The sequence below is a fragment of the Poecilia latipinna genome, unplaced genomic scaffold (genome assembly GCF_001443285.1).
Source record: "Poecilia latipinna isolate Pla-1442-1.1 unplaced genomic scaffold, P_latipinna-1.0 Scaffold600, whole genome shotgun sequence".
Taxonomy (NCBI): domain Eukaryota; kingdom Metazoa; phylum Chordata; class Actinopteri; order Cyprinodontiformes; family Poeciliidae; genus Poecilia; species Poecilia latipinna.
The window spans coordinates 166,732-180,470 of record NW_015113216.1 but is presented as its reverse complement, the minus strand read 5'-3'; the positions used below and the strand labels follow the sequence as shown (position 1 = coordinate 180,470).

The window sequence follows — 13,739 nt, the reverse complement described above, 5'->3', positions numbered from 1 at the left end:
ATGGCTTTTTTTTGGTGAGTATTTTGTAGATTCCCGAGTGGAATGCCGGGGGGGGGGGGGGGGAAATAAAATCTGATTTGTCATTATTTAACCAATCAATCCTAACAGAGGCAAAGCAAAACGTCCAGTTGATAGAGACTTCCTTAACTATTGTAATTATAAGAATACTTTCTTTATATTGCTGTAGCAGCAATTGGAACTATTGCTGCATTTCTGTTTGGAATAAAAATAAAGTGGGTAAATTATTTGATACTACGCAATTATAGTATCATAAAATTGTTATCACTTGTAAAATCTAATACTGGCCCAATATTCCCCAAGGACTCCATTTTAGTGAGAGGTTGTCCGACCTTACACTTAGTTATTTTTCTTTGTTGCCTTGTAAAATTAATAAGCATCTCTTACCCCCTAGCAAGAATTGATGTTTCCTTAAAATAAAAATAAAAAAATAAAAAAACATATCAACAAGTTATAAAACAACATTAAGAAGCATAGGATGGCAAAAGTAGACTACAAGAGTGAGGGGTCCATTTATGGCTACAGATGATCCTATTGGTTGCTGGGCTGATTGTCAGTCTTTGGCAACAGATGTGATGTCACTGAACAGGTGGGCATAACTGGGATAGGTGACATAGCATCCTTGAACCCGACCCTAAATATGTCGAGTCCTGCTGGAGAGCTAAGCCTAGGCCACATGCTTCATAGTCACTCCTGTCCTGACTGCCTGCACTTCATCGACGCCCAGCGCAACCATTGCCCAACCCCCTGCAGGACAGCCAGCTCAGTTATCCCATATGGGTGACACTTTTGGCCCAGCCTTTGCTCTCGTCCTCCCGCATAGCTACACTGCTGTTTCTCCGAGAATGGAATTGAATCCCTAGTGCTCTCCTCGCTGGTGGCAGTAGGTGGAAATCTGTGCTGGTGGGAAGAAAAGTTACTGGTTCTTGCGTGTGTTCTCGTGTGAACCAAGGAAAGGCCGGCGGTTCAGCTCTTGTCAGCATGATGTGATGCATCGCCAAGATCATGGAGGAAGCTCGGCAGGAGAAATCGAAACTTTTTTACATCTGACGCCTTTTCTTACAAACAAGAATGCAGCGTGCTGAACCTCTTTCACCCCTTTGTTCTTTCCGCGTAGAGTGCTCTAATAGAGCAAGAGGGCCTGATTCACTGCAGGTTTTTTGTAACGCCTCAGCTGATTTGTTTGGTGCGATTTCCTGAAGACTGTCAAAAGATATGAGAGACGCTTTTAAATTCAGAATTCCAGATTTCCACTCTAGGGGCCGAGGGAGGATTCGGAGAGCCAGCAAATGTTGACACACTTACAGTAGATGCCTCAGCCACGAGACGCTTCAAGAATCAAACAGTTATCGCTCACACACACACACAAAAGCGGCCCTCTAAGTTCACTAAAACCACATTCTAAACAGGCCTTTGTTGTGCTGACATAAGAGATAACTGGATTGTTATTTGTTTTCTAAGCAGGCAGATCGCTCCTGTCATTTCTGCAGCTGCTTGTGATGGAGTTGCTCGCACTTGTATCGCTTCTGTGAGTGAGAACTGGCGGAGAGAAACAAATGAGAGGAATAAGTTCACAGGGATTAACTTATCTTAGCATCCATCTCCTTTCCTCTCTCCTGCTTTCTTTCTTTCTTTCTTTTTTTTGTGCTTGGCTCGAACACCTACTCTCACACACCCACACGTGCACACGCAAACACAGATTCATTCCCCTTCTTTCCCCTCCCACATACATACACACACTTGATCAGCATCAAATACAGGGTGTGCTAAAGTAAATTTAATTACGTCTGTCTGATATGGAGCTCCAGATGAAAGTAGGAGAGCGCGGTGCGAAGCAACGACTGCACAGACAGGAGCAGGCCCATGATATTCCTCCTGTAGACTAATCTCCCTTTATTAAAGCCAGAAGGAGAGAGAGAATGGAAAGGGGTGGAGGGGTGGATGGAGAAGAGTGGAAGGAGGGGGCTGTCTTTGATGAGATCTGTAACTGTCAGCTACTGTACTTTTCTGCTCTCCTGCTCTGTCTTTGTCTCCCCACTTTGTGAGGCAAATGAACACAGCACCTATCGTTGCAAGGCAGGCAGGCTCTCATGCTATCACGCAAAGTAATGTACTGTGAAACTCATCCTTGTTGTTAAGGATGTCAACAATTTCTTTAAAAGAAAAAAAAAAAAAAAGGACAGATGTGGCTCTCCCTCACCCCCCTTAAAGCTTTCTTTGTCTTAGTCGCTCCTCCAGTTAGAGGGAGTGGTAAGCCAGTCAGTGGTTTTCTGCTGTTTTGCTGCCCACTCTAATAGGGGCAGGTGGCCATCAGGTGGCCAAAACAAGAAACTGCCTTCCTTGTAGCACATATATAGTGCCTTGAAGTAGCATTTTTGTGACGTTACATTTTTATTTTTGTAACAGTCTAATAAAGTGAAGTGAATAATTGTAATATTTATTGCAGCACCCATACCCCAGTGTACATGTGTATCCACCTCTTTTACTTTGACAGGTCTAAAGTACACCTGACCGCCTTCAGACATCACCTTATGAGTGAAATGAGCCCAATTGTGTGTAATTTAATCATGCAATTATTATAGTTGTGCATTCCACAAATCTGTTCTTTATGGAAAATTATGAGAATAAGGCTATTGTTGTTGTTTGATGGGCCGGTGGTGGAGTCGGTCCTATAACCAGTGGGTTGCTGGTTCAATCCCGGCGCTGTCTGTCTCACTCGTGTTCTTGAGTTTGCTGGTGGGCCTGGTGGCACCGGTGCATGACAACCTGTCATGTCAGACTGGCCCCAGCACAGCTGTGGCCTCAATGTGTCTTTCCACCATCCGCTTGTAATTCACCCATGTGTGCGTGAATGGCTGAATGACTGATTGCGTGTAAAACACTTTGGTGTCCTCTGCACTTGATAAAGTGTTATAGAAGTACAAGCTATTGATCTATTACTGCTGAAAGAAAGCTCTAGGCAGTCGGGTTTCCACAACATCCCCATCGGTGATACATGGTGGTGGCAGCATTATGCTATGTGGATTTTTGTCTTCACAAAGGAAAGAGAATGTAGAAGGAAAAAAAGAAGTTGAGGCAATCCTAAGGCACCAAGCCGGTTTCCATGTATGTAGATAAATACAAGATAATCCTAGGGGAAATAAATCAAAGTTATGACTGAGCTGTGCTGTGAAGAAGAAAGGACAAAAATGTTAGTGTCAAGTTCAAAGAGACATACCATAAAGTAGTTACAGCTGTAATTGCAGTAAAAGAGCTCTGCATTTACAAGGCATTGAATACCACACCTCCTCTTTATTGTTTTTTTCAAAGTCTTGTACTATTTTTAATTCTTCAAGTCTATGATCATGTGGCATTGTGCTGTTGGTTGTGATTAAAATGTCTGTGCCATTTCTAAATGATAAGTTGAATGTAAGCGTGTTTAAAAAAAAAAAACAACTAATGCTCATTCACTCAATGTTAACAGGTTAGAGATTTCCAAAATGCCAAAATGATTTAAAAAAAAAGAATACACTTGTCATGGAACAACAAATGTACTTTAACAGTTCATTAAAAAAAAAAAAAAAAGACTAAGGTATTTTAATTGGGATTCTTGGCTACCTACCCAAAATCACCTTCGACTATGTTGTGCAACTGCTCTGTTTTCAGACGTTGAGAAAGAAGGGCCTAAACGGCTGTGACAGCCCAGACCCAGACGCAGACGACTCGGTGGGCCACAGCCCCGAGTCCGAGGACAAGTACAGGAAAATAAACGAGGACATTGATCTGATGATCAGCAGACAGAGACTGTGTGTAAGTACTTAACCCCAGAGCCTTGCTCTCACCTTTCTTTTCCTCTCTTCCCCTGTCCCTGTTTTTTTTCTCCCCCCTCCCCCTGTGTCTGTCTCTTCATCTCCATGTCCCCGCCATCACTCCTTACCTTCATGTCTTCACGTTTCCCCCACCTCCTTTTTCTGTGGTTGTGGAACCTGGCCAGGCATTGAACAAGAAGGAGAACAAGGGCAGTGAGAGCCCGGAGCTCGAGTCTGCTCTCATCCTCACCCCACGCACTGAGGAGAAATACAAACAGATTAATGAGGAGTTTGATCACATGATAAAAACTCATAAGATCCCTGTAAGTACTGAGGGAGCAACCCCTTCGCTCAGCAGCTTCTCAATGGCAACTGTTGAGCTAACCCAGCTAACCACAGTTGTTTTTAACTGGACTAATTGCACAAAGAGAGTGAGAGTAAGCTCAAAGTGCGATTACAGTGTTTATTTACAATGAAGAAATTACAGTTCTTTAAACTTGCTTGCTTACATTTGAAGAACAGCCCTCTAATCTGACAGAAGTGTGACTGCAGCTCACAGGCGTTTTCCTCTATTAATTGCAGACTTTCTCTCAAGAAAAAAAAAATATATATCTGACTTTCCCACCTTGAACTCATTCCGCCCGCTTTACTGTTGCCTGTGTCCCGGGGGGAGTGTGGTGTGCATGTGTTTGTCCTTTTTGCTGCCTGCACCAAAACAGCACTCAGTCACCTGCAACATCAGGGGTTTGGGGTTAGAGGGGAGGTGGGGGGGGAGGTGGCAGGCAGCATGGCAGAGAAACTGTAGCAGATGTTCCAAGTTCTTCACAAACCTGAAATTATTGAAGGCTTCTTAGTGGACACATGTCAAGGTAGCGTCTGCAAGAGTTATGATGTTAATTTTGCAAAGTAAGCTGACACAAACCACAAAATAGGGACTTCTTTTCCATTTAAACTGACCCCTGCTCCTCATCCAGAATGTGCCATATTGGAATGGTTAGCTCTCTGGCACTTGCATAGAGAGACATAATTCCACAGTATATTAGTAAGAGGAGAACAGTAGTATCTAGCCCACGTGGAGCAGGAGGCGATGTGGTTAGAAAAAAGGCAGGGGTTGCCGAGTTGAGGGGTGGACTCTGTACACAACAAGTGGCAGTTCAGCGTGTGGTCAGGGCGCCTGCCAAACACTGGGCCTCTGGATTGCAGGGGACTGTTGGCAGGGCATGGGGGGGCTGTGGGGAAAGGCAAGGGAGGAAGATGAGTGAAAACAGGAAGGATGGCACCAGCTAGAAGACAGTTCACAAACGGGGCCCTTTGCTCCCAGTAATGAGGGACGTAGACAGCTCCCACTACAAAGAAGGCAATCATAAGCTCTGAAAGTCCAGTGAGGAATCTAAAATGGAAGAAATGGTGGACTGGGTGAGTGACTGGATTGGCAGTCACAGTGAAGCGTACAAAAGCTCACAATGAAAAATGGTTGAAACAACCATTTTTGTATGTTGAAATAATATTTGTCCTTAGCAATGTAGAGGGAAAAAAAATCGTAGAAGTTGAGGTAATGCTAAGGCACCAAGCTGGTTTCCATGTACAGCAGGCCGATGCTCTCACGATACACTCCCTCCGCAACTTGAAGACACATGGCAGTAATTTAGAGGCCTATTTTCTACTTCCTAAAGCTAACATAAAGGATCAACCACTTCCAGGGCACTCCCAAGGTTAAATCCTTCTGCCAAATGACACAATAAATATGACAAACTGGATGCCTCAGGGCTGTCGGGTTAGCTTGACTCGTGTTCCTGATTGAGCTGCTGGCTGATCTGCGCCAACCATTTAAACACCTGGTGTCGGCTTAGTGACGCACAAGGGGAAATAATTCTTTATTTCATCTAGAAAAAACGTATTCAGGAAACACTATTTAGAAGGTAAATCTATTATATTTTACTTTGGCCTTCTTAGGAAAACACAATGCCAAATCCTTATCCAAGTAACCCATAGAATTTATTTTTGGCTATTTTGTAATAGTCCAGAAAAATACTCAGATCAGGCATGAGTCCGTTTCTGATCTCAAGATGTAGGAAAGTAAAGCAAAAAGTTGTCAGTCATGCCATTCTTAGGAATTATTTGTTTCCATGCTGAGTCATGCTAAATCAAACTCTAATGCTAAAGGGTTGCCATGGCCAGAGTTACTAACAAGATAATTCCTTGTTTTTTGTTGACAATCTTTCCTTGTCCTACTTATTCTTTCTTTACCACTGTCTTGTTTGGATTTTTAAAATTTCCTGTACATGTCCAGTCCATGTTTTTTTTTTTTTTTTTCCACATTCATTCATCCACTTTTCATCTGTACTCTTCAGCAATTCTGTCTTTATTCTGCACTCCTGGAGTGTTTCTGAATCATCATTTTGTCTCTTTTTATCCACCCTTTACTAAAAGCCCTAATCTTTAATTTACTCACTTGAATGGTTGTTATCTTTAGTCTAATCTTTGTCTTTTATATATTTATATATATTTCTCATCTCTTTCCCAGCAGGCTGTGCCCCCATCGAACTACGACATGCCCGTCTCTATCCCCACAAGCAACCAGAACAATTTAATCTACAGCCATCCCGGTGGGTCCCTAGGCAACCACAATCTGTTGCCACTAGCGCACCATGGTCTACAGAGAAACAGCATGTCTCCAGGCGTGACACATAGACCCCCCAGTGCAGGTAACGCAGGTAGTGCCCCATGTGCACCCATGCACCCCCCAACCCCAAAGCATGCGGTTATCCCATCTGTCTGTCTTTTCGAGCAAGCGTGTGAACCTGTCTGTCATGCTAATAGAGCCAGACACATCAAAACGTGTAATTTAATTCATGACAGCTACCCACAATGTTCCACCTAAAGGCGGTGAATGAAGCTGGAGTTTTTTGTTTTTTTTTCCTCCCACATATAATCACATATTCCCCGCTTCACTGTTTTGTCAAAGGTAACAGCAAAATGATGTAAAACAATATTAAATCCCAGCCCACAGTTATTTATTGTGAGACTCTGGTGCTACTTATAAGCAGTTGAGCCTGTTGGTTTGTTATTGTTGTCCAAAGTCCTTTTTCTGTCCCTGTAGCCCAAAAGGCTGTTGCCCACACCCTCAACCCTGTCATTACGACTGGATGTCTGAAACGCAGAGCACAAACTAAATATGAGCTTTGGCGCTCACCGCATCCAGGGCAAAAAACATTCTCAACCCTCCCACTCTTCCACCTCGCATGTTTTAAAAATAATAATGTGTCATTTTTCTTGGACAGCACCTTCGTGCATCCGCAGTGTCGTCCAGTTGCTCAGTGTGCTAAGGGTTTAAGTGGGAGGAAGCCTTGCTTCTCGCGTCGCACCGACACACGTTGTGATTAAAGTGGGAGAGACAGGGAGGCGGAATGGATGCTGTGTGGGTGTCTATCCTCTAATGGTTTTTTCTCCTCTGCTTTGCTCGTTATTTCATCTTACAGGTGGCCTCATGGGTGCTGACCTCACCACTGGTGCAGGCACCAGTGCTGGTAAGAATGGCCTCGTCTTCTCACACATGTCTGCTTGCAGACACACAAACACACATCTATGTCACCCACTCACCCACTTGGGGCCATAAAACGCATGACTAACACTAACCCAAACCCAAGTGAAGATTTGGTCCATGATGTGTTGAAGTTAGTGGTCGTGGAGTTCATATGGGAATGTTTGCTCAGTGCCTCGGCTGTGACACATCCTGCCCGCTTTCAGCTATAAAATGGTAAAACAAGTGGGGGGGAAACAGAAGCTAAAAAATTGCACCGTATGCAGAAGCTAGGCTCTGAATCTCTGGCTACTTTTTACATATTCAAAAGAGGGAAGTTTATTATTTCTGTAAAACATCTTATTTTATTAAGCAGTGCTGGTGGAGAAGCATGTTGATGAAATCTTATGAGACAGCTTTTGTTTGTCCACCAGTGTACCCACAAGGACATGTTCAGCTCAAGTTTATAGCAAAGGGACTCCCATTTTAATGGTTAAATTTTACGGCATGCAGTGCGGAGTGTAAAAATGGGGAATTGGGGGCTTTGGTCGGGCACAGCTGGGTAGCCTTGTCTAACACACACCCGTACACACACACACTCCCAAGGCCCTGACATGAGGGGTCAACGCCTGGCTCTCTGTCTGGTCACCCGTCGCACACAACAAACACGAGTGCGTGCAACAACAGGGCCATTTGTTGTGGCGTACGTTCCATTGACGGCGTTCCGTAGTGCGCGCCTCAAACGCAGCCTTTGTGTTGCCTTCACTGGGGGGGAACAGAGGCACTCTGTGAAGGGCTCTGCGTCGCTCAGCAGCCGTGAAAAACACAACGTGGAGAGAGAGGGTCATGTGGAAGCTGAAAGATTCCATTCAGTTCTCATTTGAGTGGGGGTGAAGGGGGTAGAAAGAGTGTCTTGGTGGGGTTGTAGGGGGGAGACCCCGGTGATAAATATCCACTGATGGTGGAAGCATGTGTGCAAATGAAAAACAGTGGGGGAACACAGATGGAAGTGTTCTACTAACTTGGTCAGCCGTTTTAATGATGTTCCTACGAACTTCATTAGAGTTACAGTCCCTTTCTTAAGTATTCGTGCCGCTTGAACTTTGTCTCCTTTTGTCACCTTACAACCGGAAGCTTTAATGTATTTTTATTGGGATTTTATTTGATAGACCAACACAAACTTGTGCATGATTGTGAAGTAGAAGAATGATTGTACAATTTATTGTTTCCAATTAAAATTAACTCCTTTACTTGTATGCCTATAAGAAAATTGTACAAGGAATGCCTTCCAAAGTCACTTGCTGTTTAATTTATTCTTAGCAAAAATACGACTTTTCTAGAGAATATCAATGAACAAACAATTTCATGAAGATCAAGGGAGACGGGCCAGGAATAAAGTCATGGAAATGCTTAAAGCAGTGTTAGGTTAGTAAACTAAATCCCAAGTTTTAAACATTTCACAGACCACTGTTCCAATGATTATTCAAAAACCAAAAAAACTATGGGTCAGCTGCAAAATTACTGTGTTGTGACTTTCCATCTAACCTGGCAAAATGGCATGGAGAGAATTATTCAGAGAAGCAGACAAGAGGCCCATGCTAACTCCAGAGGGTCTACAGAGATCCACAGCTTAAGTGATTTAGAAGAAAGTGTGTGTTAGAATGGACCAGTTAAAGTTTTGAGAATATGGTAAGAAAATGTATGACCACATATGCCAGCTTTCCAGCTTACATGGGTTTGAGCTATTTTACCAAGAAAACTGACAAAGTCTTCCATCTTTAGCTGCTTAAAGCTGGTAGAGACATATCCCAAAAGACTTGCAACTGTGTTGGTTTATCACATAAAATCCCAATAAAATTGCATGTGGTTGAAAAATGTCAACACTTTCATGGGAGCATGAATACTTTTGCAGGGCAGTCAAGGTGTTTCAAATACTGTTGCTCCATAAAGAGCCTTCTGATGCCCATGATCTTTTCACTGTGTTTAAATAAACAAAATCCACATTTTGTGGCCCTGTCTGAGATATGTCTATATGTCTATGACAGATCTAAGAAACCAAAACCTTTTGGATGGATGTCTTTCAGATATACATGTAAACACTCATTTTGTGGCACTTTCTGCAAGAGTTCAGTTTCTTTGCGAGACTAGTTGTAAAACACTGTGTTTCAATCATATCTGGGACCAATTCTTTGGAGAATTGACTTGCAATGTTTACCAAAACACCCTTTTTTCTCATCTTGTGCAAATATGGTACATGAAACCCAGATGTGGGGGTGTATTCAAAATCACTAAAGGTCCCCAGATAATTCTAGTCTAGTGTAAATGGGGCATGTCACTGAAAGGCTTAGTCATCATGTCTTTTCTATGGAAATATTGCAGGCGGTGTGTGTGCACATGTGCATGTTTGCTTATTTATGCAGTATATTTTCAATCTGTCATTCCCTTAGCCGGCTGGGGGAGAGTACGAGGTGGTGAAAGGGACAGAACAGGAGAGTAAGAGGCCCGTCGAGCAGAACTCCGGCTTAAGGCCCCAGCTTGTGAGATCCTAGCGACTGCCATGAGCAAAACTAATTACCCATGATCCACATTCCAATCAGCACCCTCCTCACTAAAGTTCTGCAAGAATCTCTCTTCTTACCTCCCAGCTTTATCATACACCATTCACTCCCTTAAGTCTGTTACACGTGGAGCTGGACGAGTAGTAGACTGCGCATGGTAACTGGCAAAAAGTGGCCTTCAACTGCTTAAACAATGTCTTTCCTCGGTCTGAGCAGCAACAACTGCACCAACTGTGCAAATTGCGAGCTCGAACGTGACACCTTGGTTCAGTTGGAGAATTCGGGGTTGAATGCACATTTGGCCAAACCGCAACGGAAGAGTGTGTGAGCATGGGGAATAGAATGGAGCGCGCCTGTTAGACCACAACAGGACATCAGAAATTTGTTCAGTAACAGTTAAATGTACGAGAGTTTAACCACACCTCTCTTTTTCTGTGTGTGTGTGTGAGCGTGAGCGACGTGTGTAAGAGGGAAAGAAAAGGGTGAATGAAGACACTGGAGGGGCCTTGTCAAACACATGCCCTATGTAGCCATGGAGCTAAATTAACGTTGACCCCCCACACATGCACACTTATAAATAGCAGAAATAGCATGAAGCTGTTTATCTCAATCTCAGATCAGATTTTGTTCGCAGTCTGAATGTCTAACATAGCAACAGAAAAAAAAAAGGGGGCTACTTGATAAGCTGTATTTAATTTTGGTACTTCCTCTAAATAGGTGACGCCAGCCTGCGTGCAGCTCCGGTTTGCAAAGCAGCATAAAAGGAGTAGGAGGAGGAGGATAGAAATGAACTCTGGGTATCATGTCTTCAGCTGATGTGGGGATTCAGTCCATGTTGAATGCTACCACCCTCAAATCAGCTGCAGAATAGAGAGATTTGAGTCACAGTTCTCGCTTCATTAGTGTAATTGGTCGGTGATTTTACTTTTGAAGTGCTTAAGGACTGGCCTCTGCCACTCATGATTACAGTCATCCAGCATATAATTGACTGGACGGCAGCCATCTCTACAGGGCGGGAACACACAGATGTCTGATTAACTGGCACCGTGATGAAATCCATGTCTTCTTGACCAAAGTGTGTATTAACGTCTCTCTGTAGTGCGGCGTCTATTTTACTCATCTGTAGAGAAACACTGATGTACTTCCTGCTGGGTTATTTACCAAAGTATATGTGCATGTGTTGTGCGGTGTGCTTTGTGTGTGAGTGAGGTCTCATTCATCCATCTCCACATGCACCCACTCAGTCTCATAAAGGACCCGCCATGAGAATGAGAAAGCGGCAGTGCTGAAGAGGCAGCTGCCTCTTTACAAGTGTGAGAAAGACACTGGAGCTAAGAGGGGTCCGACACAAAAACACATGTGCAATCATATGCAAGGCTTGGAAGCACCCATATGCCATGCTGGGCAACCTGTGCTTATAGCGCTTTGTAAAGCAAAAGTATTCATTCCCCCGTGAACTTTTTTCGCAATTTGTCACATTCTAACCACAAATTTCAATTTGTCTTATCGGATGTGTGTAGTATCTGTGAGGCCCTTAGTAATTGGCCAAAATAAAGTCCCAGAAGGAACCTATTTAGTAAAGTGAGTCTACCTGTCTGTAATTTAATGTCAGCATGAAACCAGCTATTCTGTGAACGGACAGCATCACAAAGACTAAGGCACACAGCAGGTCAGAGGTGACCTTGTGGAGAGTTTTTCAAGCAGTTTTAGATTATAAATGTTCCAAGCTTTCAACATCTCACAGTGCAGTGTTCAATCCATCATCTGAAAATGAAAGGATTATGGCACAACTACTGTCCACGTCAACTGGCGAGCCAGATGAGAAAAGCATTATTCAGAGAAGGAGCCAAGAGACCTTTGTTACCCCTTGTGGAGCTGCAGAGAGCCACACCTCAGGTGGAAGAATCTGTCAACAGGGCAAGTATTTGTCATGCAGTCCTCACATGTAGTCATTCTAAAGCAGGAAGACAAAAAGACGTCTTGCTTGTAGTTTTCCACAGGTCATTTGTGGAATACAGCTAACGTGTAAAAGACGGTGCACTCTTCAGATCAGAGCTAAATAGTAACCTTTGTGACCTTCATGCAAACCACTTTGTGGTGGAAAACTATCTTTGCACGTCAGCCTGAACACAACATCGCTGCTAAGGAAAGCGATGGTGGCAAACTCATATTGTGGGAATGCTTTTATTCAGTAGGAACAGAAGAGTTTGCCAAAGTTACTGGAAGACGGATGGAACTAAATACAGGGCAAACCTGCAAGAAAACCGTAGGATGATGAGGATGTTGTCTTTCCAGCAAGACAACAGCGCTAAACATCAATGCAGGTGCTGCAAGGGAATACTTTAGATGAAAGCATATTCGTATGCTTGCCCGTTGGAAGCACAGATCTAAATCTAATCTGTGGCAAGACTAAAGATGCTCACAGATGCTCTCTATTCAATGCGACTAAGCTTGAGAGCTATTCTGCTGTTAGGAATGGGCAATAATGTGTATATGTGCAAAGCTGGTCGAGAAATACAGCCAAACACTTGGTGGTTCTATGCTCTAGTGTTGACTCACTGGAGCTTATTATTAATTTATGCCATAATTTATAGACTTTTCATTTGTGAAAAATCACAAGAAAATATTTCATCTTGTTGTGTAACATGACAAAATGTGGAAAGATTCAAGGAGGTTGAAAACTTTTACAAGACACTACATGTGTCACTTATAAGAAAATCTCTGGATTTACACACAGGCCGAACTGCCTACAAAAAAAAAATATATATATATTATAAAACATACACAAAATGACATACTAACTCAATGCTAACAAAAGCTTAAACATGCTTATAAATCACACTTTTCAGCAATGACAGCACGACATGCTGTTTTTCTTGTTTTCTTGCCGGCCTCATTTTCTCTCACCGCCAGCGGTCGTTTACTCTTCAAATTGTTCAAATTGAGCTTTTGAGACTTTTCATTTCCAAACAACAACAACAACAACAAAAAAAAAAAAAAAAACCTCGCTCTCAAATTAAACAAAGATCAGCGAGGGAAATTGCCCAGGAAGACATCTGCGTCTCATTTTTCCCCTGGAGTATATGATTAGGAAATTCATTTATGTCTAACGTATAATTCCTGCCCGTCTTTCAAGTGGGAACGTCCACACTGCGCCCTGCGTTCTACCCCTTTGGAAGATCGGATGGGGAAGTAAGGGGAAAAACAGCCCACGGTACGGAGTTAGAAACAAAGACTTTGTTGCCTGGCAGTCTTCTCTTCGCTCAGACTTTTTTTAATGATGTTGGTAGGATTTCACCCCACCATTTTTCTTGTGTAGGGGAAAGTGGATCTTGAGCAGCAACAGAGTAGATTTTTTGTGCGGAACGATGGCTTAGTTCTGCTTTATTTTGATTTATTTATTGACCTCATTCTTCTGTGGTCTTGTGACCCATAATTAGATGTTTTTACTAGGTTAATTCACTGTGGCTGAGACATAAAGTCTTTGTTGACAGTGACTGAGGTAAAGGGTGTGTTCATCATATGACTTCCTAACAAATGACTGTTACTGTTGTGATAATCTGTTTGACTGCGGGTCTGTGGGTGTGCTTTTCTATGAGTCCCCATCTACTATAAGTGTCCCAATAAAATTCCTACCACAGGGTTGGGGAAAGGAGACACAAACACCTAAAAGTGTCCAAAGGGAGAAAATAATCTCATCTATTCCCTGATTAGGCATATTGCAGTCAGCAGGGGACAGAGTTTAGCTAAACTTTTCTAAAAAGTTTTTTTTTTTTTTTTTTTTTTTTTTTTTTTAAAAAACTCTTTTCTTTTTTTTTTCTAAATGTAAATAAGAAGAAAGGGTTTTATTATTTT

The 13,739-nt window shown here is 42.8% G+C and overlaps 1 protein-coding gene across 13 annotated transcripts in view; it reads left to right on the top strand.

Annotated features, from left to right (window-relative positions):
* The window catches only part of mef2cb (myocyte enhancer factor 2cb), an 82,853-nt gene that overhangs the window by 60,850 nt on the left and 8,264 nt on the right, over window positions 1-13,739 (top strand). For 4 of the 13 annotated variants that reach the window (XM_015042725.1, XM_015042723.1, XM_015042724.1 and 1 more), the window contains 4 exons: window positions 3,664-3,807; window positions 3,992-4,129; window positions 6,331-6,511; window positions 7,286-7,333. In XM_015042725.1, the coding sequence (XP_014898211.1) occupies window positions 3,664-3,807; window positions 3,992-4,129; window positions 6,331-6,511; window positions 7,286-7,333 (511 nt within the window). The remainder of the gene's footprint in view (window positions 1-3,663; window positions 3,808-3,991; window positions 4,130-6,330; window positions 6,512-7,285; window positions 7,334-13,739) is intronic. The other 9 variants (XM_015042726.1, XM_015042736.1, XM_015042731.1 and 6 more) reach the window with 5 other exon arrangements.